This window comes from Equus caballus, chromosome 16 (assembly GCF_041296265.1).
Source record: "Equus caballus isolate H_3958 breed thoroughbred chromosome 16, TB-T2T, whole genome shotgun sequence".
Lineage (NCBI taxonomy): Eukaryota > Metazoa > Chordata > Mammalia > Perissodactyla > Equidae > Equus > Equus caballus.
In genome coordinates this window covers 48,612,373-48,636,950 of record NC_091699.1, presented here as the reverse complement: position 1 = coordinate 48,636,950, position 24,578 = coordinate 48,612,373, and the positions used below count along the sequence as shown (strand labels likewise).

The following is a 24,578-nucleotide window of genomic DNA, read 5'->3' as shown; positions in this document are numbered from 1 at the left end:
ATATAAGATATTTAATGTGAAGTATTCTGTGCTAATAATAAGAATAGTCCATCCTTCCCTGGAAATTTTGAAGAGGTTTTTCCTTCCTGCCTTTATTACTTTGTAACTCCTGGTAAGGCAGCTGGTTAGCTGCTTTTCCTGCTCTCCTGGAAAATTTCATCTATGGTCTTCTATCATCCGTATCTCTCTTGGTTCGGGTCGCTCATTTTTTTTCAAAGATTTTATTTTTCCTTTTTCTTCCCAAAGCCCCCTGGTACATAGTTGTATCTTTTTAGTAGTGGGTCCTTCTAGTTGTGGCATGTGGGATGCCGCCTCAGCATGGCTTGACAAGCAGCGCCATGTCTGTGCCCAGGATCCAAACCAGCGAAACTCTGGGCTGCCAAAGCAGAGTGCACGAACTTAGAACTTAACCACTCGGTCCCGGGGGCCGGCCCCACCTGTCTCTCATTGTAACATTTGATCAGATCCCTACTTTCAATGCTGAAGAGCCATGGCTTCAGTGAGACTGAGGGAACGAGGAACAACAGGCAGGACAAGGTCTTTCTCTTTGCTGGGTCCTCCTCTGTGAGGATTTAGGGGCTGAAAGTGAGCCCACCTCCCTGACTGGACCCTGTACTCCACATTCTAGGCGAGGGTGCTGCTCTGGGTCAGCTCTTCTAAATAGTTCATGCTTCCTGGTCTTAGGCAGTGAAAACAATCTTTCAAGTACTATGGCCTCACATAAGTAAAAAAAAAAAAATTCCAGGGGCTGGCCCCGAGGCCGATGGGTTGGGTTCGTGTGCTCTGTTTTGGTGGCCTGGGGTTTCGCCAGGTTCGGATCCTGGGCGTGGACATGGCACTGCTCATCGGGCTACGCTGAGGCGGTGTCCCACATGCCACAACTAGAAGGACCCACAACTAAAAATATACAACTATGTACTGGGGGGATTTGGGGAGAAAAAGCAAAAAAAAAAAAAAAAAAATTCCAGATGCTTCCTCTGAAAACCCTCAATAATCATCTTAAGGAAAGGGGGAAGGTAGTCAGGAGCAGCATGAGCCTTGGAGTGGGACTGACCTGGGTTGGAATTCCCTACCCTTTGCTTTCCAACTATGGCAAGTTAATCTTTCTGGGCTTTGGTTTCCTTAAGTATAAAAAGGGGATGTCATATGGTTATAGTGAAGATTAAATGAGATAATGAAGTGCCAGCACAATGCCAGGCATATAGTGTAATAAAGAGTAGCAACTATTATTACCCAAGGAGATTCGGCATAAGGCAAGAATAATTAGTTCCTTTTATGGTTTACCTCTTTAGAGGATAAAGTACTATCTGATAAGGAAGAGACTCACCAATAATGGCCCAGTTTGGGAAGCAAAGTCAAAGTACCCACAGTTCTGTGTAGCTGTTCCTCCTCTTCCCAGGAACCTCTTAGTGTTCATGTGCCCCAGGGCTCAGGGTTGGAACTCTACTCTCCTGTCTATACTCGCTTCCTCATTCCCTTGGTCACCTCATCCAAGACCATGGCTTTAGATACCAGCACCAGCAATATGATGACACCTCCCAGATTTGCATCTTTAGCCCCTGACTTTACTCGGAACTCCAGACTGATGTATCTAACTGCCAACTCCACATCTCACTTGTCTACTAGACATAGGAAACTCAACCTACCCAAAACTGATCTCCTGTTCTTCCTACCAAACCTGCTCTTCTCACATTCTTCCCTCTCTTCCCTCATCCCAGTCCATGTCTCCTGTTTCCATTAATAGCCACACAGGTAAAGTACCACCCTTCTGTGGTTGTGTTATTGCAAGTCTCCTACTGACTGCCTTGCTTCTGCCCTTCCCACCTTCAGCCTATTCTCTACACAGCAGCCAGAGGGATCCTATTAATATGGAAGTCAAGTTATGATATTATTCTATTTAGAGACCTCCAAAAGTTTTCCATCTCTCCTTACAGAAACCAAACTCATTTCAGCAGAGACTGTACATCTTGTTTAGTTTGTTGTCTGTCTCCAATAACTGCCCCACCCCCATCTCCATTAGTATGCAAATTTTATCCAGTTTAATTCATTCCTGCAACCTCAGCATCTGATACAGTGCCTGGCACAGAGTAGGTGCTTTATAAAGTTCTTGAATGAATGATGATTTTCAAGCAAGATGCCTGAAAAGTGGGAAGGTAACTTTAAAGACTACTTAACCCAACAACTTCTGATCTCTATAGACAAGGCTTGCTTTATTTTAGAATGCTTTATATGCTTTTCTTGCAGCAGACTTCTTTTATCCCATGATGTTGAATTTAGGTTATAAAATCAGGTTACTTTCCCTAAGGGTTGCACTAACAGGGACACCAGGTGGCCGGAACCAGTGAGCATTTTAACCAGTGTAGACAATCCATCTGGAAGCTTGGAGCTGGCCATTTGAAGAACGTTAGCTGAAAGGAGATTCTGGAAGTGAGCTGCAAACTGATAGCTGTGCTGTCCCATTTTCCACTAGATTGCTGATTTGCAGAGACCTTCCAGTTCCTCTGTGGCCTCGCACAAGTTAATCTTGGCCAGATTTATTGCCCGAGAGTCTTGTGGAAGCTGGGTGGATTTTCCTTCGATAGGGCTACTGAACCTTTAACATAGCTGATATCCGCCTGGTATTCTCGAGGTGGGGATGCCTCACCTGGAAACTCATCAGAAAGAAAAGGAGATGAGCCTCTGTGACTGCTTCTGTAATTCAAGTGCTTCTCTCGTATCTATCTTCGGGTCTTGGGCAAAAGGACTAAGATCTTTGGCTGGGAGGGTCGGGAGCCAGGCGCTTGTGTAGGTCAGCAGTCCCTTCCCAGGAAAGCTTAGGCCGGAGCAGGCTCCCTTCCATTTCTTTGACACTAACGGATAATAAGGCGGCCTCGAGCTAGGGAGGCCAGGGCCGTGTCCGCGCTCCTGGTGGGGAGCAAACATCGAGAAGGCCAAGCAACCAAAAGACTGCAGGTTTTCCTCAACTCCAAAGGGAGCGCAGGACTATCAGCGGCCACTAGCCAGCTGCCAAACCACAAGCCCCAGCAAGCCGGTGGACCTCGGCGGAGAAGCGCGCCCTTCCATAGGACGCCGGCGAGTAGCTGATCCTTTCGCCCCGCCCTCGCAGGCAAAAATACCTCCCCAACCCCCACCCCACCACGCGCGGGGCACGGCGGGAGTGGAGTCGGTGCGACTCCTTGCTGTACTCCATCTCCCGGCGGGCTGAGCGCTGAAGGCGGCGGCGCCGCGCCTTTGTGGAGGCAGCGGCCGGCGCGGAGGAAGTTCCGGTCTCCGCGGCGCTGGGTCGGTGGCGGCGGCTGAATATTAGGAGGAGCGGGCCGTGGAGGCCGCGTTGCCTAGGTAAGGGCCCGGGACGGTAGAGAGGTCGTGCCGGAGCCTGCGGGGAAGGAGGCTGCTCGTCAGGCCGCTCTGGAAATCGCAGGCCCACGCGGCCTGGAAGCTGCGGCTTCGGTGTCGCGGGGCGGCCGCGGCCTCGCTCGGGAAGAAGAGAGCAAAGTGGCGGTGTGGTTAGGGAGGCGCCGCCCACCGGAGGAACGCCCCGGAACGGTCGCGGGCCCGGGGCGGGGCTCGGCGCGGCGGTAGAATTACCGGTCCAGTCTCGGGGCGGCCGGCTTGCGGGGTCGAGGGCTGGCGTGTGGTTGCGGTTCGGTACTCCCGGTCTGCGGAGCCGCAGGCGGGCCCTTTCCTTCTCCTTTTTTCCTGCTGTTGCAGGAATCTGATAGAGTTCTGAGGCATTGCTTGAGAGGGAGCCCTTCTTGTGTCTAGCACAGAGCTTCGCCGTCAGGCCTGGACGGATACAAGTGGGCTCGGTCGGACCACAGGGCACGGGAGCTCGGAGCCCGGCACGCGGGGCGGTAGAACCTGGAGGCGGGGGAGTGGTCTGGTGGGTTCTTTGCCCGTTGGGCAAATGTGGGAGGAGAGGGATGTTTCCTTGTATTTACTCTTTAGATTCCTTTTGGCATTGTAAATCTGTTTTTCTCTTAACTTCAGAATTGATGTTGTGCTTCTAGGTTCAACTCGCAGTGCATTTTTTTAGCGAAAAGAACGGGCCTTGTTTTGAAGGGTACGTAAACCGTAAGGGTAATTGTATTTTTTACATATTCCAGGTTTGCTTGTGAAGGTCAGAGTTGCTGGAGCTAAGTGAAGGAGTTCAGTAGACTGATGCGTCTGGTCACCTGGTTCATTTTCTGAACTCTGGATTGTGCCCTAGGTTTGTTAGTTTTCAATTTCCTGTTGAGTAATGCCACCAGTGTGAGTGGTTTAATAATGTCAACATCAGCAAACTTGAGAGGACTGTAAGGAAGAGGTATCAGGAACTGATGAGTGGTAGGACAGGCAATGTCTAAAGTAACTAATGGTATGTTACCATTTTGGTGAAGCACAACAAAAGTTAGACTTGAACCTTGTCTTATTATTAACTAGCACCTAACTAGGTACTTAACCTAGGTTAGGTACTAGGTCTCTCTTTCTGGACGTCTGTAGCACCCTTCTTTATAGAATTCTGTTACCAGACGGGTTTATTTTTGTTGCCTTTAGGATCCCAACTGCTTGTAGCCTTTCAGAGGAGAATTGTCAAGGAGGAGGTTACTAAAGGAACTCACTGGACTTATTAAAAATACTTGGGCAAGGTTATACTCTTCTGCCAATGTTTAAATGTATAAACTGGTGTTAATCTGATTCAGAGTTGTATTAAGATTAAAACTATTGGAAAGTTCTGAAACTTTAAAGATCATAAATCTTCTTTGATGGACTCTTCTAGCTGTGTATAAAGTGCTTAGAATCAATTTTTCTGCTAGACTCCAACAGTATGTTGTTAGTCTCATTCAGTTAGTTAACGGGGCAGCTATTGAGTGCCTTTTATACTCCTCCCATCACAGTGTGGGACTCAGTATAGCAGATTGGGTAACTATAAGGAGCTCTAGAATCTGATGGGGTTTGAAACCCTGACTCCTCCACTAACTCAGTGACTTCGGACAGATTACCTAATTTCAGTTTCCTCGTATGTGAAATGAGGTTAAGAAATCTAACCACTTCATAGGTTGTTGTGAGATTTATGTAATACATATAATGCCCTTAGAACAGTGCCTGGTGTGCAGAAAGTGTTCACTAAACGTTAGCCACTACTGTTACCTTTCTTTAAAACAGCTTTGTTGAGATATAATTCATACACCATACAATTCACACATTTAAGGTGTATAATGGTTTTTTGTATATTACTAATATTTTTACAAAGTTGTGGTAAATATAATTTGTTACATATATTGTAACAAAATTTGCCATTTAAACCTTTTTTACTTTTTTATTATTTTTTTTAAAGATTGGCACCTGAGCTAACAACTGTTGCCAATCTGCGTTTTTTTTTTCTTTCTGCTGCTTCTCCCCAAATTCCCCCAGTACACAGTTGTATATTTTAGTTGTGGGTCCTTCTAGCTGTGGCATGTGGGACGCCGCCTCAGTGTGGCCTGATGAGTGGTGCCGTGTCCACGCCTAGGATCCAAACCAGCGGAACCCTGGGCCGCAGCAGCAGAGGATGCAAACTTAACCACTCGGCCACGGGGCCTGCCCCTAAACCATTTTTAAGTGTAAAATTCAGTGCATTAATTACATACACAATGTAGTGCAACCATCACTACTATCTGTTTCCAAAGCTTTTTCAACACCCCAAACAGGAACTTTAACCATTAAGCAAATAACTCCCATTGCTCCCTCCCTCCATCCTCTGCTAACCTCTTATCTATATTCTGTCTGTATGAATTTGCCTGTCCTAGGTACCCCATTTATGTGGAATCATACAATATTTGTCCTTTTGTGTCTGATTTATTTCGCTTAATGTTTTCAAAGTTCATTCATGTCATAGCATGTATTCAAACTTCATTCCTTTTTTAAAAATAAAAAAAGTGTTTTAGTTGAGATATAATTGACATTTTCATTCCTTTTTAAGACTGAATAATATTCTATGGGTGTGTATAGACCACATTTTGTTTATCTCTTCATTTGTTGGTAGACTATTGAGTTGTTTCCATCTTTTGGCTGTTGTGAATAATGCTGCTATGAACATTGGTATACAAATATGTCTTCATGACTCTCCTTTCAGTATCTTTAGGTATATACCCAGAAGTGGGTCTTATGATAATTCTGTATTTCTGTTTTTCCACAGCAGTTGCATCATTTTATATTCCACCAGTAGTGCACAAGGGTTCCAACTTCTCCACATCCTTGCCAGTACTTGTTTCCTTGTTTTCTGACGATAGCCACCATAATGGATATGAAGTAGTATCTCTCTTTTTTTCCTTTCTTTTTCTGCTGAGGAAGATTTGCCCTGAGCTAACATCCATGCCAGTGTTCCTCTGTTTTGTATGTGGGTCACTGCCACAGCATGGCCACCCATGAGTAGTGTATGTCCGCACCTGGGAACCGAACCTGGGCCACAGAAGCAGAGTGCACCTACCTTAACCACTAGGCCACAGCGCCAGCCCCCTTTTTTTCCCATTTTTAAGTGTACAGTTTAGTGATACTAAGTACATTCATGTAGTGCAACCATTATTACCATCCAGCTCCAGAGCTTTTTTCATCTTCCCAAACTAAACTCTGCACCTATTTAACAATAACTCCCCCATTCTGTCCTCCCCCAGCCCCTGGCAACCACCATTCTGCTTTCTGTCTCTGTGAATTTGCCTGTTCTAGGTACCTTTATATAAGTAGAATCATAAATCATACAATATTTGTTCTTTTGTGACTGGTTTACTTCGCTTAGCATAATGTCTTCAGGGTTCATCCATGTTATAGCATTTATCAGAGTTTCATTCCTATTTTGAGGCTGAATAATATTCCATTGTATGTATATACTACATTTTGTTTATCATCTATTGATGGACATTTGAGTTGTTAACACCTTTTAGCTGTTGAGAATAATGCTACAGTGAGCATGGGCATACAAATATCTGTTTGAGTCCCTGTTTTTGTTTCTTTTGGGTATATACCCAGAAGTGGAATTCCTGGATCATATGGTAATTCTATTTGTGATTTTTTGAGGAACTGCCTTACTGTTTTCTACAGTGGCTCTACCATTTTACATGTCCAGCATGCACAGGGTTCAAATTTCTCCACATCGCCAACCTCTGTTAGTTTTTTTTTTTTTTTTTGGAGAATAGCCATCCTATTGGGTGTAAAGTGGTATGTCATTGTGGTTTTGATTTGCATTTCCCTATTCGTTAATGATGTCAAGCATCTTTACATGTGTTCATTGGCCCTTTGTATATCCTTCTTTGCAGAAATGTATATTGACGTCCTTTGCCCAGTTTTGAATTAGGTTGTTTTTTTGTTGTTGAGTTTTAGGAATTTTCTGTGTATTCTGGATATTAATCCCTTATCAGTATGTGATTTGCAAATATTTTCTCCCATCCTGTGGGTTGTCTCTTTACTCTGTTGATAGTGTTCTTTGATGCAAAAAAGCTTTTAATTTTGATGAAGCCCAATTTGTCTATTTGTGTTTCGTTGACTCTGCTTTTGGTGTCATATCCAAGAGATTATTACCAAATCCAATGCATAAAGCTTTCCCTCTGTTTTCTTCTAAGAGTTTTAATTCTTACATTTAGGTCTTTCATCCATTTTGAGATAATTTTTTTTTTTTAAGATTTTTTTATTTTTTTCCTTTTTCTCCCCAAAGCCCCCTGGTACATAGTTGTATATTCTTCGTTGTGGGTCCTTCTAGTTGCGGCATGTGGCACGCTGCCTCAGCGTGGTTTGATGAGCAGTGCCATGTCCGTGCCCAGGATTCGAACTGACGAAACACTGGGCAGCCTGCAGCGGAACGCGCGAACTCGGCCATGGGGCCAGCCCCTTGAGATAATTTTTGTATATGGTATGGGGTAAAGGTCCCATTTCATTCTTTTGCATGTGGATATCCAGTTTTCCTGTGACCATTAATTGAAAAGACTGTTTTTTCCCCATTGAATGGTCTAGGCACCCTGTCGAAAATCACTTGACCGTACATGTGAGGGTTTTTCTGGGTTCTGTATTCCATTGTTCTGTGTATCTATCCTTTTATTAGTACCAGACTGTTTCAATTACTGTAACTCTGTAGTTAAGTATTGAATTTAGAAAGTGTGAGTCCTCCAAGTATGTTCTTTTTCAGGATCGTTTTGGCTGTTTAGAGTCCTTTGAAATTCTGTGTGAATTTTAGAGTAGGTTTTTCTAAGGGCATTGGCTTTGGAATCAGATGGTCTTGAGTTTGCATATTGGCTTTTCCTCATATTAGTTATATTATTTTGGCGCAGGTTTCTCAAACTATTTGAACCTCAGTTTCATAGTCTGTAAAGTGGGGATAGTAATAGAACCTTCTCTGTGGAAGACTTGGGATGATTAAATGAGAGAACCTATGTAAAATGCTTAACTGTGGCAGAGTCAGTACTCTGCAGTGCTTGCCTTTATTATTCTTGTTTCAGGGTAGGAATAGACATACTCAGGGAGGTCCTTTCCAGCTAATGTTATTATGATTTAAATACCTGAACATAGTAGCAGTAGTAATAGTATTCAATACATTGTTGCTTTAAAATTTTTCAAAACTTTTTTTGGGGGAGGCATAATTTACATATCATAATGATGCAGTCGCCACCACTATTCAGATTTAGAATATTTCTAACACCTCAAAACGTTTCCTAGTTCCTGTTTGTTGTTAATCCCCACATCCCACTCTAACTGCAAGTCCTAGCATCCACTCATCTGCTTTCTGTCTCTGTAGTTTATTTTGTAAAAATTTCATGTAATTGGAATTATACAATTCTTAGTTTTTTGTGTCTTGCTTCTTTCACTTGTAATGTTTTTTGAGGTTCATCTATGTTGTTGCATTCTTTTTTATGGATATCACATTTTGTTTATCCATCCTCCTGTTGATGAATATTTGAATTGTTTCCAGTTTTTGGCTATTATGAATAATGTTGCTATGAGTATAATTGTTTCTTATGCATGATCTCATTTACTCCTTATAGTAATCATATGAGGTAGATATCATTATTATTCTCATTGTATAGGAGAAGAGCTTTGAGGCATATAGAAGTTAAATAACTTATTAAGGACACATAGATAGAAAACTGGGTTGTTTTTTTTTTAAAGATTGGCACCTGAGCTAACAACTGTTGCCAGTCTTTTTTTTTTTTCTTTTCCTCCTCCTTCTCCCCAAAGCCCCCCCAGTCCATAGTTGTATATTCTAGCTGTAGGTCCTTCTGGTTGTGCTGTGTGGGACGCCGCCTCAGTGTGGCCTGATGAGCAGTGCCACGTCCACACCCAGCATCCAAACTGGTGAAACCCTGGGCCGCCAAAAGTGGAGTATGTGAACTTAACCCCTCGGCCATGGGGCTGGCCCCTGGACTTTTGATTCAAACGCAGGGAGTCTGACTCTAAAACACTTGCACTAGGCCAATGATCTTGAAACCCTTTTACTCTTGGACCACTTAAGAGAATTAAAAAAATTTTCCCTGGGCGGCCCCCTGGCCGACTGGTTAAGTTCACGCGCTCTACTTCGGCTGTCCAGAATTTCACCAGTTCGGATCCTGGGCGTGGATGTCTCATCCAGTCATGCTGAGGTGGTGTCCCACATGCCAAAACTAGAAGGACCCACAACTGAAAAAAATATACAACTATGTACTGGGGGGCTTTGGGGAGAAAAAGGAAAAATAAAATCTTGAAAAAAAAAATTTTCTTCCTAAAATTTTGAAAAACTTATTTACCACCTTGCACATTTTTAAGTTAGCATCATAGCATTTGTGTCATAAATGGCTGCAAAGGATGTATTTTCTGACATAATATGTATTGCATGCATGCTTTAAATATGTATTTGTCAAAACCTTGGAACTGCAGATTTTATGGAAAACGTCTGCCGTGTAATCTAATCAGCAAATCAAACTTTAATGTCAGTCGTTTGGCCAAATCAGGCTGCATCATTGAGAATGCATTCCAAATCTCAATGATTTTTTTTTTTTATTGAGGTCATGTTGGTTAATATCCTAATTTTTTTTTTTTTGAGGAAGATTAGCCCTGAGCTAACTGCTGCTAATCCTCCTCTTTTCGCTGAGGAAGACTCGCCCTGAGCTAACATTCATGCCCATCTTCCTCTACTTTATATGCGGGATGCCTCCCACAGCATGGCTTGCCCGTACCCGGGATCCGAACTGGTGAACCCCAGGCCGCCTAAGTGGAACGTGCGCACTGCGCCACTGGGCTGGCCCCCCTAATGATTTTTGAAATAAATCCTGAAAATAGTAATAGGTAACGTTTACAGAGCATTTTATTTATCAGGCACTGTTCTAACAAATTTACGTTGTCGTTTTATCCTGTTAACTCTATGAAGTAGACATCTTTATCCTTATTTTTACGGATAAGTAAAATGAGGTATTAAATTACATAACTTGCTTAAGGTCCTACAGTGTGGCAGAGACTGTACTCTTAGCCCTTCACCACTGCACTGTACTTACTGCCTTACAAAGTTCACTCATAAAGTAGGAACGTGACTGTAATTTGCTGGTGTTAGGGACCAGGATATAAGAATATTTAAAACCTGGGAAATTTTTATTCATGAGGAAAAGCAGCTATAATGAAGTATTTAAATGTCTCCCTACAGTAATAAAGTCTAATTTGTACATGAGTTTGAGATTCCTGTGGGATACCAAGTGGTGATTTCTGGCAAGCATTTGGACTTTATAGGGGAAGTCGAGGCAGGAGATGGGGAAATTACCATCATAGAGATGTTAGGGTGGTTACATTGGGAATAGATAAGATTGCCCAGTGTCTTAGCTTGGGTTGCTATAACAAAATACAATAGACTGTGTGGCTTAAACGGTAGAAATTTGTTTCTCAAAGTTCTGGAGGCAGGGAAGTTCAAGATCAAGGTGCCAGCCTATTTGGTTCCTGGTAAGGATCTTCTTGGCTTGCAGACAGCTGCATTCTTGCTGTATCCTCACGTGGAGAGGAGATCATCTCTCTTTTGTCTTTTCTTATAAGGGCACTAATCCCATTCATGAGGACTCCACCCTAATGACCTAATTACCTCCAAAGGCCCCACCTCCAAATACCATCAGATTGGGGATTAGAGCTTCAACATATGAATTTCGGGAGGATACACACATTCAGTCTGTGGCATGCAGGGATAGCATGTGGATCAAGAACAGTGCTGGGTGGAGGGGGTGGCCCCATGGCCAAGTGGTTAAGTTCTCATGCTCTGCTTTGGTGGCCCAGGATTTTGCTGGTTCGGATCCCAGGTGTGGACATGGCACCACTATGCAAGGCCACGTTGAGGCAGTGTCCCACATGCCACTACTGGAGGGACCCACAACTAATAATGTACAACTCCGTGCTGGGGGGATTTGAGGAGAAAAAGCAGAAAAGAAAGATGGGCAACAGTTGTTAGCTCAGGTGCCAATCTTTTAAAAAAAAAAAAAAAAGAACAGTGCTGGGGAACAGTATAGAGCCCTGGAGGATTAGCAATATTTGAGGGACATTCACTTATTTATTCAACTACTATTTAAAGGTTTTGTATTAGTGTGTGTGTGTTTTGCATGAGAGATTTGAATATGTTTACAAACAAAAGGGAAACAGCAGAGTGGTAATATAGGCAAAAAAAAAAGAGTTAAGTGATAGGACAAGGTAAGGGTAGGTTCTTCAAACTACATTCTTCAATCTAGGGGTACACGAAAACATTCCAGGGAGAACATGGGCATGTATATTTTTAAAGGAGTCAATGCACAAAACTTCACCTTCCATAAATACTCTTCTTAAGAATAGATCTTGCTCCTATATATAAGAGCTGAAACAATAAAACTCTTAGAAGAAAATTTGGGAGAGCTTCATGACATTGAATTTGGCCTGATCTCTTAGATAGGGCAGCAAAGGCACAGTCAGCAAAAGAAAAAATAGACAAATTGGACGTAGTCAAAATTAAAAACGTTTTTGCATCAAAGAACACTATCAACAGAGTAAAAAGCCAACCTACAGAATGAAAGACAGTATTTGCAAATCATATACCTGATAAGTGATTAATATCCAGAATATATAGAAAACTAAAATCAACAACAACAAAAAGCTGATTCAAATATGGGCAAACAGAAAATTATTTTCTCACAGTATGGAGGCTAAAGTCCAAGATCAAGGTGTCAGCAGAGTTGGTTTTTGGTGAGGCCTCTCTCCTTGGCTTGCAGAAAGCTGACTTTTTGTTGTGTCCTCCCGTGGTCTTTTCTCCATGCAGTCATTCCTGGTATCTCTTCTCTGACACCAGTCCTATTGGATTAGGGCCCTACCCTCACATCCTCTTTTAAACCTTAATTACCTCCTTAAAGGCTCTATCTCCAAGTATGTTGGAGGTCATGTTGGGGGCTAGGGCTTCAGGATATGAATGGGGGGTGGTGGGACCGGGGTCGGGGGGTGGGGTAGGGGGAATGACACAATTCAGTCCATAACTCTTGTGAACTATTGGTGAGAATGTAAAATGATGTGGCGCTGGCTGTGAAAAATAGTATGATGGTTCTAAAAAAAATTAAAAATAGAATTACCGTATGATCCAGCAATTCCGCTTCTGTGTGTATATCCAAAAGAGTTGAAAGCAGCGTCTCAAAGAGATATTTGTACTTTCAGGTTCATTATTCACAATAGCCAAAAGATGGAAGTAACTCAAGTGTCCATCAGTGGATGATGGATAAACAAAATGTGGTATATACATACAGTGGAATATTTTCAGCCTTAAAAAGGAATGAGAGGCCGGCCCCGTGGTTGAGTGGTTAAGTTCACGCGCTCTGCTTCAGTGGCCCAGGGTTTCGCTGGTTCGAATCCTTGGTGTGGACATGGCACTGCTCATCAGGCCACACTGAGGCAGCGTCCTACATGCCACAACTGAAAGGACCCACAGCTAGAAATATACAACTATGTACTGGGGAGCTTTGGGAGAAAAAGGAAAAATAAAATCTTTAAAAAAAAAAAGGAATGAAATTCTGATGCTGTAGTATGTTGAAGACATTATACTAAGTGAAATAAGGTAGTCACAAAAGGACAAATAGTATGATTCCACTAGAATTATGAGGTACTTAAAGTAGTCGGAATCATAGAGACAAAGTAGAATGGTGGTTTCCAAGGGCTCAGTTAAGAGGGTAATGGGGAGTTACTGTTTAATAAGTACAGAGTTTCAGTTTCGCAAGATGAAAAAAGTTCTGTGGATGGTTGCACAACAGTGTGAATGTGTCTAATGACACAGAACTATACACTGAAAAAAGTTAAAATGGCAAATTTTATATTCTGTATATTTTACAATTTTTAAAATAATTAAAAAAAAATGGGTCTTATTGAGTCTCCTTTTCCGCTGCCCCCCCTCCTCCTTTCTTATTAATCCTTCTCCCGCTTTACCAAAAAGTCACCTCTCCGTTTAAAATCTGGCTGAAGTACACTCACCCAGGGTGGAAAACCCTTCAGGATACCAAACAATGTTTATCTCATCCCCTGTTGGAGGATATTTATGTTGTTTCCATTTTTTTAAGCTATTATGAATAAAGCGGTCGTGAACATTTTTGTAAAGTCTTTTGCTTTCATTTATCTTAGGTAAATACTTAGAAGTGGAATTGTTGGGTCATAGGGTTGCGTTGGTCAGACCAGTTTCTAAAGTGGTTGTAGTATTGTGCATTCTTTCTACTAGTGTATGAGATTGCTGGAAATCCTGAAATATTTGATTTGGTGAGTCTTCTTAATTTTAGCAATCCTAGTGGGTGTGTTCTGGTATTTCATTGTGGTTTTAATCTGTTTTCTTTATGACTGATAATAGCATTTGTCAGATATGTGTGGCAGATATTTACTCCTTGTTCCTTAGTTTGCCTATTTATTTTTTAACAGTCTTTTGAAGAACAGGTTTTAATTTTAATCCTGTTCTTTTATGGTTAATGCTTTCTGGATCCTTTATAAAAGTCTTTGCTGGCACTAAGCTCAAAAAGATTTTTCTCCTTTTTCTTTTAGAAGCTTTATAGTTTTAGCTTCTACATGTATGTGTGATCCATTTTTTTTTGGTCTGATCCATTTTTAATTAACTTTTGAGTGTGTTAATATGGTAGGCAAAGCAAGTACCATCAACAGGGAATGAGAATATCATTCTGGAGAGGGATCCTCTCCAGATCCAAGGATCCACATCCAAGGAAGGCAGCAGACATGCAGATTTCCCACTCCAGATCTGAAGAGGACTCTTTCAAGCGCCTATGATTGGAATGAATACACTTAAAATCTTTTAATGGCAATTTTGCGGGGGGAGGGGAAGGCCAGAGTGCTGCCAGCAGCTGCTAATTCCAGCTCCTTCAGCGCATATTAGAATTGCTACTGTTTAAAATCTCATAGTTGGATCTTAGTTGGGTAGATCATCAAACTATCGCTTGCCAGTCAATGCCCCCTTGATGCTCTTAGCTGAGTGTCCTCTGGAGCCTAAAGTATTTACTTTGGACAAAATTAAAGCGTTTAAAGCAAAATCAAGCCACTGCATACCACAGATAAAACTAATAGAATAGGGCCCCTGGTCTGCCTTATTGGCTTTTGAAACTGGAATTGTAATTTAGAGGGGTGGCCCTGGGTATTGGTATTATGCTACTAGAGGTGAAATTCTTGGCCTTTGCAAGATGAACCAGAGTGAAAGCATTTGCCAAGAATGTTTTTATTAGTCAAGAATTAAGGGTGGAGGAGGCTCGAAAACAGTCAGCTACCATCATAGTTCCAACGGTAAAGGATGCTGACCTGCAAATGGGGAGGCTTTATTCCCAAACCCACTGGTCAGCTTCCAGGAAATGAAGGTCTTTAGGTTCTGGGTGAGTGTAATTGCAAAGTTGAAACTTAAAGGGATCATTATCATTAGGAGGGCATCATTAGGAGTATAGCCTATAGCTTAATGTGATGCTCGCTGTCTCTGAGGACCAGCTGATCCCTATTCAACCACTATTCCTGTGAAACCATTTTTCACTTCAACCTTCAGGACTCTTGCATGGCTATTTACTACCACCAAGATCTGCACTTGCAGCAGCTTCACCTCGGCTCGCATCCTGATCTTCAGAACTCACCACAGAGGCCCTTCTACTCATTGCTGTGTAGCATCAGTTGGGGGTGGGATCTGGGCAGTTGAGGTAGTAGGCCCCTCTTGCTCCCACTTGCATGTTCACTGCCAGCCACAGTTGGGTATGGAATTGATGTTTTAGTGCCACTTATTTTCAGAGTTAGACAATATGGTAGGTGATTTGTTATATACTCCTTAGCAGATTCTGACTTTCTTGGCTCCTGTCTTTTTTTTTTTTTAAAGATTTTATTTTTCCTTTTTCTCCCCAAAGCCCCCTGGTACATAGTTGTACGTTTTTAGTTGTGGATTCTTCTAGTTCTGGCATGTGGGACGCCGCCTCAGCATGGCTTGATGAGCAGTGCCATGTCCACATCCAGGATCTGAACCGGTGAAACCCTGGGCTGCCGAAGTGGAGCACGTGAATTTAACCACTCGGCCCCAGGGCTGGCCCCTTGGTTCCTGTCTTGCTCTGTATGCCAACCATTATCTTTGCTGGGATCTGATGAGCTTCAACATTTAAATCCTTAACCTGGCTTTAAATTCATCTTATAGTGCCAGTTCTGCTTACCAAACGTGGCTCTGACTCCATGCCAGCAACTCAGAGTTTTTACCCATTTAAAGTTTGAGAATACTTTGAGATCATTTTGGCCCCAAGACCAATAGTCATTTGCTTTGCTGGATTAAACTGCATGTCTGTAAGAACTCCAGCTATCCTGAGGAACACTTTGGAGGGAACCACTACTAGATGGTTTCACAAATCTTTTGCTACATTCCCACCAGCAGTGTATGCGTGTTCCAATTTCTCCACATCCTTACCAATTTATCTTTTATTATAGCCACCCTAGTGGATGTGAAGTAGTGTCTCGTGGTTTTGATGTGCATTTCCCATATGGGTAATGTTGAGCATTTTTCCTGTGCTTATTGGCCATTTGCATATCATCTTTGGAGAAATGTCTACGCATAGCCTTTGCCCATTTTTTAAAAATTGGGTTTTTGTTTTTTTGTTATTGAATTATAAAATAATTCTTTTTTAAAAAAATTCTTTTCTTTCTATTTTATTATTTTTTTGCTGAGGAGTATTCACCCTGAGCTAGCATCTGTGCCAGTCTTCCTCTGTTTCATCTGTGGGTGGCCGCTGATGAGTGCCGTAGGTCCATGCCCGGGAACCAAACCCGGGCCTCCAAAGTGGAGCATGCCACTTAACCACTAGGCCACGGGCCAGCCCCATATAATAGTTCTTTATATATTCTAGATACAAGTCACTTATCAAATACATGATTTGCACAACTTTTCTCTCATTCTGTGTGTTGTCTTTTCACTTTCTTAATGGTGACCTATAAAGCACAAAAGTTTTAAATTTTGATGATGTCTAGTTTATCTGTTTTTCCTTTTGTTTGTGCTTTGGGTATCTATCTTATGTAAGGAATCACTTCCTAATCCAAGGTCACGAAGATGTATGCCTGTTTTTTCCTAAGAATTTTATAGTTTTACCTCTTAAGCATTTAGGTCTTTGATCCACTTTGAGTTAGTTTTTATACACGGTGTGAGGTAGGTGTCAAGCTTCATCTTTGTTTTTTTGTTTTTTGTTTTTTGTTTTTTTTTGAGAAAGATTGGCCCTGAGGTAACATCTGGTATCTTCCTCTTTTTGCTTGAGGAAGATTGGCCCTAGGCTAGCATCTGTGCCAATATTCCTCTATTTTGTATGTGAAATGTTGTTACAGCGTGGCTTGATGAGTGGTGTGTAGGTCTGTGCCTGGGGTCCGAACCTGTGAACCCTGGGCCACTGAAGTGGAGCATGGGAACTTAACCACTATGCTGCTGGGCTGGCCGTCCAACTTTATTCTTTTGCATAAGGACATCTAGTTGTCCCACTACTGTTTGTTGAAAAGACTATCCTTTCTTTATTGAATTGTCTGGGCACTTGTCTAAAACACTTGACCCTAAATGTGAGGGTTTATTTTTAGACTCTCAATTCTGTTCCATTAATCTGTATGTTTATCCTTATGCCAGTGCCACACTATCTTGAATACTGTAACTTTGTAGTAAATTTTAAAATTGGGAAGTGTGAGTCCTCTAATTTTGTTGTACAGTCAGGAGCTGCGTAACAATGTTTTGGTCAATGACAGATTGCATATACGATGGTGGTTCTATAGGATTATAATGAAGCTGAAAAATTCCTATTGCTTAGTGATGTCGTGGCCATTGTAATGTTGCAGTGCAACGCATTACTCACCAGTTTGTGGTGATGCTGGTGTAAACAAACCTTCAGGTCCTTTAGGAGGTATTCCAGAAGGCGGCATTGTTATCGTAGGAAATGACAGCTTCCTGTGTGTTATTACCCCTGAAGACCTAGCTGTGGGACAAAAGTTGGAGGTGGAAGACAGTGATATTGGTGATCTTGACCCTGTGTAGGCATAGGCTGATGTGCATGTTTGTGTCTTAGTTTTTTAAAAAAAGTTTAAAAAGTTAAAAAAAATTTAAAAATAGAAAAAGCTTATAGAATAAGTATATAAAGAAGGAAAATATTTTTGTACAGCTATACAAGGTGTTTGTGTTTTAAGCTAAGTGTTATTATAAAAAAAGTGAAAAAGTTAAAAAAATTAAAAAGTATGTAAAGTAAAAAAGTTACAGTAAGCTAAGGTTAATTTATTATTGAAGAAAGAAAAGGTTTTTTTAAAGAAATACTTCATTAAAAAGTATTTTTGTATAACACTTAATAAAGTGTTTATAAAGTCTGCAGTAGTGTGCAGTAATGTCTTAGGCCTTCACATTCACTCGCTAGTCACTCACCCAGAGCAACTTCCAGTCCCACAAGCTCCATTCATGGTAAGTGCCCTGTACAGATGTACCATTTTTTATCTTTCATACTGCATTTTTACTGTGCGTTTTCTATGTTTAGATACACAAATACTTACCATTGTGTTACAGTTGCCTACAATATTCAGTACAGTAACATGCTGTACAGGTTTGTAGACTAGTAACAATAGGCTATACCATATAGCCTAGGTGTGTAGTAGGCTGTACCATCTAGGTTTGTGTAAGTACTCTCTATGATGTTTGCACAATGATGAAATTGCCTAATTACACATTTCTCAGAATGTATATACGTTGGTAAGCAACACATAAATGTATATACTTTTCTCTTTTGCATTGGTGATACCATATTACAGATAATATTTTGTACATATTTTTAAACTTAATATATAATAGCTCATCCTATATTAACAAAGCTACCTCACTTTTTGAGAATTGCATAGTATTTTGGTAGTACAAATTATACTTTATTGGTGTACATTTAGATTTTATAATCTTTTTCTATTACAAACAGTGCTGCATTATGTACCTTTATAAACATGTCACCTCACATTGTAGGTTTCTAGAGAATGAAATCCTAAAAGAGGAACTGAAAAGTTGGGTAATACGCATTTTAAATTCTGTGAATTTTACAGTTTTCCTCATGTTACTCATTTTCAATTCATCCCATTTTGGTCAGAGAAGATGCTTTGTTTGGTATTTATCTTTTAAAATCTATTGAGACCTGTCTGTGGTCTACCAAGTAGTCCATCCTGGATCATATCCCATATGCACTTGAGAAGATGTGTCTGCTGTTGGGTGGGGTGTTCTGTATATGTTGATTAGGTCTAGTTGGTTTATTGTGTTAAGTTCTCCATTTCCTTACATTCTGTCTGGTCAATCTGTCTGTTATTGAAGGTGAGGTTTGAAGTTTTCCAACTGTTAACATAGAACTGTTTATTTCTCCCTTCAGGTCTTTGAATTTTTGCTTCATATATTTTGAGAGTCTGTTATTAGGTGCATAATGTTTATGATTGTTTTATCTTCTTGCTGTGGTTTTGGAACCTTTTGTTTAATAGATAATGTCTGTCTTTTGTATCTTTTTAGATTTAAAGTTTGTTTTGTCTGATACAGGTATAGCCACCCCAGCTCTCATTTGGTTACTATTTACATAGGATATCTTTTTCTTTCAATCTATGTGTGTCTTTGGATCTAAACTGAGTCTCTTGTAGACAGCATATACAGTCATGCATCGCTTAACAACAGGGATACGTTCTGAGAGATGAGTCCGTAGGCTATTTTACCATTGTGCGAACATCATAGAGTGTACTTACATGGACCTGGATGGTATAGCCTACTACATACCTAGGCTATATGGTACTGATCTTATGGTGCCACCATCATATATGCATTGTTATGCGGCACATGACTGTGGTTGGACCATCTTAGTAGTTGTTTTTTATCTAATCTGCTAATCTCAACTTTTGATTAGAAGAGTTTAAATCTTTTGCATTTAAAGTAATTATGTACTGATAAGGAGGGACTTCTGCCATTGTGCTATTTGTTTTCTATATGCCTTATAGCTTTTTTTGTCCATTTCTTCCATTATTGCCTCCTTTAGTGTTTAGCTGATTTTTTTGTAGTGAAATATTTTGATTTCCTTCTCATTTTCTTGTGTGTATAGTCTATAGATATTTTCTTTGTGGTTACCATGGGGATTACATTTAACATCCCTCAGTTGTAACAATTTAATTTGAGTTTATACCAGCTTAAGTTCAATAGCATACAAAAACTCTGCTTCTGTTTAGCTCCTTTCTCTCTGTTATTCATGTCACATAACATCTTTATAAATTGTTCTCATTAACCTAGATTAATAACTATTTTTTGTGCATTTGTCGTTTAAATCATGTAGAAACTAAAAAGTGGAGTAATAAACTAAAGTTACAATGATAGTAGCTTTTGTAGTTGCCCCTGTTTTTATCTTTACCAGAGATCTTTATTTCTTCATACAGCTTCAAGTTATGGTGTAGCTTCCTTTCATTTCAACCTGAAGAACTCTTTTTAGCCCTTCTTGCAGGGCCCATTTAGTGGTAACGTATTCCCTCAGCTTTTGCTTATCTGGAAATGTCTTAATTTCTTCCTCTTTTTTTTTTTTTTTGAGGAATATTAGCTCTGAGCTAACTACTGACAGTCCTCCTCTTTTTTGCTGAAAAAGCCTGGCCCTGAGCTAACATCCATGCCCATCTTCCTCTACTTTATATGTGGAACGCCTACCACAGCATGGCGTGCCAAGCGGTGTCATGTCCGCACACGGCAATCGAAATGGCGAACCCTGGGCCGCGGAGAAGTGGAACAGGTGAACTTAACTGCTGCACCACCAGGCCAGCCCCTATCATTTAGTTTGTTTAACATATTTAAGACAGTTGTAATAAAGTCTGTGTCTATTAAATGTGATGTCTGAGCTTACTCAGGAATAGTTTCTGTTCATTTGCTTCTTTGAATGGGCCGTATTTTCCTGTTTCTTTGTATGCCTTGTGATTTTGTTGTTGTTTTGAAAGTTGGGCATTTGACTATTCTAATGTGGTAACTCTGGAAATCAGATTCTCCTCCTTTCTTGGGGTTTGCTGATTTTTTTTTTTGTTTTTTGAAGACTGTAATAGCCTGTTTTGAGACTTCTAAACTATTTTTGCAAAGACTATTTCTTATTGTGTGTTATCACTGACACCTGTTCTTTTAGCTCTGGTTCCTCTAACCTTTTAACCAAGATTTCTTTGAATGCTAGGAGCTCAAACAAACAAACAAAAACACACCAAAAACAAAAAAGAGAAAAGCAGAAAATAACCATTCTCGCTGTTTTGCAGATTGGTTCTGTGCTGGGGCACTCCTTCAACACTTAGGTAGGCTTGCTCTGAGCCCAGGGATCAGCCTGAAGCCTGAAGTGAAGGCTTAAGGTCTTCTTGGGTCTCGTCTGATCATGTGTCTTGCCTGGGTATGCATGTGCTCTCTAAATTTTCCCATACATGTTGCTTTGGAATGTCCTGATTCCCCAAAGTGTTTTCACCCTAATTTCTCCATATCTGTGAGTCTCTAGTCTGCTTTGCAGCTTTTATTAGCAATGCTGCCACTTTCCTCCCCAGAGTTCTGAGTTAGGTACAACAGAAACAAGCACCCTGCATCAGTCTTTCAGATAGCCCCCAGACAGGTTAGAACAGATACAGATGTACACAATAATTTGCAAATTCGGTCTTCCTCTGAGCTGGGAACTGGGCTGCCACTGCTTTGGGACAAAAACCACTGCCATGCTGGAGAGGGGATGGGGTGGGGATGAGTAAAAACACCACAAAACTTTCCTAGTGTTTTGAAGATGGCTTTTTCTTTCTTTTGTTTTATCGAGGTCAAATTAGTTTATAACATTGTGAAATTTCAGTTGTACATTATTATTCGTCAGTCACTATATAGATGTGCCCCTTTACCCCTTGTGCCCACCCCACAACCCCCTTCCCCTCTGGTAACCACTAATCTGTTCTCTTTGTCCATGTGTTGTTTTATCTTCCGCATATGAGTGAAATCATTCGGTGTTTGTCTTTTTCTGTCTGGCTTATTTTGCTTAACATGATACCCTTCAGGTCCATCCATGTTGTTGCAAATGGGATGATTTTGTCTTCTTTTTATGGCTGTGTAGTATTCCATTGTGTATATATACCACATCTTCCTTATCCATTCATCAGTCGATGTGTGCTTGGGTTGCTTCCGTGTTTTGGCCATTGTGAATAATGCTGCAGTGAACATAGGGGTGCATAAATCTCTTTGAATTGTTAATTTCAAGCTCTTTGGGTAAATACTCAGTAGTGGGATAGCTGGGTCGTATGGTATTTCTGTTTTTAATTTTTTGAGAAATCTCCATACTGTTTTCCATAGTGGCTGCACCAGTTTGCATTCCCACCAGCAGTGTGTGAGGGTTCCCTTTTCTCTACATTCTCTCCAACATTTGTTGTTTTTGTCTTGGTGATTATAGCCATTCTAACAGGTGTAAGGTGATATCTCATTGTAGTTTGGTTTGCATTTCCCTGATGATTAGTGATATTGAGCATCTTTTCATGTGCCTGTTGGCCAGAAGATGGCTTTTTCTTGATTATTTGCTTGGTTGTTGTAAACCTTTGACTGTTTTCTAAAGCTCCAGCATAGTTGATTCAGACATTTACTGCTTGTTTTTTGATGTTTCTGTGGAGGAACAAGTCTTTGGAACTTCTTAGTCTGCCATTTTGCTGACCTGTGGGTTATATTTTTCTCTTTCTTAATAGCGTACTTTGATGCACAAAAGTTTTTAATTTTGGTGAGATCTACTGTATCTGTTTTTTCTTTTGTTCCTTGTCATTTTTGTGCTGTGTTAAGAAATGGTTGCTAAATCCAAGGTCATGAAAGTTTGCCTCTTTTTTAGTAGCTACAGCAAAGGTCCTGAGGATGACTTCTCAGCCTGACTTGGGTTACATGCCCATCTTCAAAGCAGTCACTCTGGTGAGGGTAATAGACTATTCTGATTGACCAGGCTGGATGGTGGTGGATCAGCCACATGGACTGAGACTGGTGTTTAATGCTAAGATGCTGTTTCCAAAAAGGAAGATAGAATGGGTGCTGGGAAAGTTAGTAAGTATTTAGTAAATGTGAAGCATTCCTCCTACATTGAGAAGTTTATGGTGCCTCAGAGCACACATTTTTAATTAAAAGGGTGGTTTTTGGGGCTGGCCCTGTGGCCGAGTGGTTAAGTTCGCATGCTCCGCTTCAGCGGCCCAGGGTCTCACCAGTTCGGAACCTGGGCGCGGACATGGCACCGCTCATCAAACCATGCTGAGGCGGCATCCCACATGCCACAACTAGAAGGACCTACAACTAAAAGTATACAACTATGTACTGGGGGGCTTTGGGGAGAAAAAGGAAAAATAAAAGCTTAAAAAAAAGAAAAACACGCTTTTTTTTTTTAATCTTTTTTTTTTTTAAGATTTTATTTTCCCTTTTTCTCCCCAAAGCCCCCCAGAACATAGTTGTGTATTTTTTTTATTTGTAGGTCCTTCCAGTTGTGGCATGTGGGATGCCACCTCAGCATGGCTTGATGAGCGGTGCCTTGTCCACGCCCAGGATCCGAACCGGTGAGACCCTGGGCCGCTGAAGCGGAGCACGCGAACTTAACCACTCGGCCACGGGGCCGGCCCCCGCATTTTTTTTTCTTAAATTTTTCCCTTTTCTCCTCAAAGCCCCCTAGTACATAGTTGTTTATTTTTAGTTGTGGGTCCTTCTAGTTCTGGCATGTGGGACGCCGCTTCAGCATGTGGGATGCCCAGGATCCGACCCGGTGAAACCTTGGGCCGCTGAAACGGAACTCGCAAACTTAACCACGTGGCCACAGGGCTGGCCCCCTTTTAAAAATTTTTTATTTATTTTTCTTGAGGAAGATTACCCCTGAGCTAACATCCACTGTGAATCCTCCTCTTTTTTTTTTTTTTTTTTGCTGAGGAAGGTTGGCCCTGAGCTAACATCTGTGCCCATCTTCCTTTATATGTTGGACACCTGCCACAGCATGGCTTGATAAGTGGTGCGTAGGTCCACACCTGGGATCTGAACTGGTGAACCCCAGGCCACTGAAGCAGAGTGTGTGAATTTAACTGCTGCGCCACTGGGCCGGCCCCCAAAGTGTATTTTTCTTGTTATAAATTAATATGTAAATCTTTAAAAATGACTTCCAAAAATATCCCTGCTGATGTGGTCTCTGATAAACCAAGCAGGAGAAAATTAGTTTAGCCTTTGCTTCATATTCTATTGTATTTATTTTTTGCGGTTTGTTTTGTACAGGCACTGCTATAATCAGAGTTTGGTAGCAAAAGGATCTACTTATTGGGCCCTCTTGACATAGAAAGAGATGTGGGGGGATTCTCGATCTGCTAACAGAACAGGACCTTTTCGGTAAGTCTTAAAATTTGAATATTGAAATTGTGAATATTTTAATGATAAATATATAGCATTTTTTGGTCTACCATAAAAGGAGATATTTTCTTTGAGTAGAAGTAGTTCTGATTTTTAAAAAATAGAAACTATTTTAAAAATTTCTGGTTATTTCTAAAGTGATTGTGAAACTGAATACCAAGCACACCAAATGTTTTGTTTTAGGATTTTTAAACTCTAAAATATATCTACCAATTATTTATTTATTATCTCTTTTAGCAAAGTAATATGTTCTTGACTAATAAGGAAGGCTAGCAAAAATGTACATAAACGTTTATAAATGTGCATAAATGTTCTATTAAGTTCACTAATTTATGCCTAGAATTCAGAGCTGTGTCTTGCCTGTGGCACGTTGTGTTTCAGCTACCATAAATAGTTCTGAGAAAGAAAAATTACTCGATGCAATTTTCTAAGCTACATTTTAATTTTGGGGGTTACTAGATACAAAGATAAGTGGAGAAGGTGGTACCATTCAATTGTAAATGGATTATATTTTACATTTGTAAGGAGTTCATTTTTTTATAGCCAATATAATAAAAACTGATGATAGTGTTTTTAAAACTTTTGCATTGTGTTTACAATGAATAAAATGCCATAGGAATGGAATTTTTATGGTTTTATTTGGTAAGTTATACAGTAAAAACAGTGATGCTCCAATTGAAACTTGTTACTAGTAAATTTTCTTTTGGATTGAGAGTCTGCAAGATTTTATTGTGCAAATTCAACATGTTCC

General features: G+C 40.8%; 1 protein-coding gene across 13 annotated transcripts in view; it reads left to right on the top strand.

Annotated features, from left to right (window-relative positions):
• The first annotated feature begins 3,199 nt into the window (after positions 1-3,199).
• The window catches only part of RBM6 (RNA binding motif protein 6), a 110,014-nt gene continuing 88,635 nt past the window's right edge, over positions 3,200-24,578 (top strand). For 2 of the 13 annotated variants that reach the window (XM_001496699.6, XM_014731670.3), the window contains exons 1-2: positions 3,200-3,339; positions 23,696-23,806. In XM_001496699.6, coding sequence (XP_001496749.2) covers positions 23,763-23,806 — 44 coding nt within the window. In that variant the 5' untranslated portion in view covers positions 3,200-3,339; positions 23,696-23,762. Of the gene's footprint in view, positions 3,340-3,549; positions 4,064-4,106; positions 4,211-17,812; positions 17,885-22,289; positions 22,496-22,913; positions 22,996-23,695; positions 23,807-24,578 lie in introns of those variants that run through there. The other 11 variants (XM_070237559.1, XM_070237558.1, XM_070237560.1 and 8 more) reach the window with 11 other exon arrangements.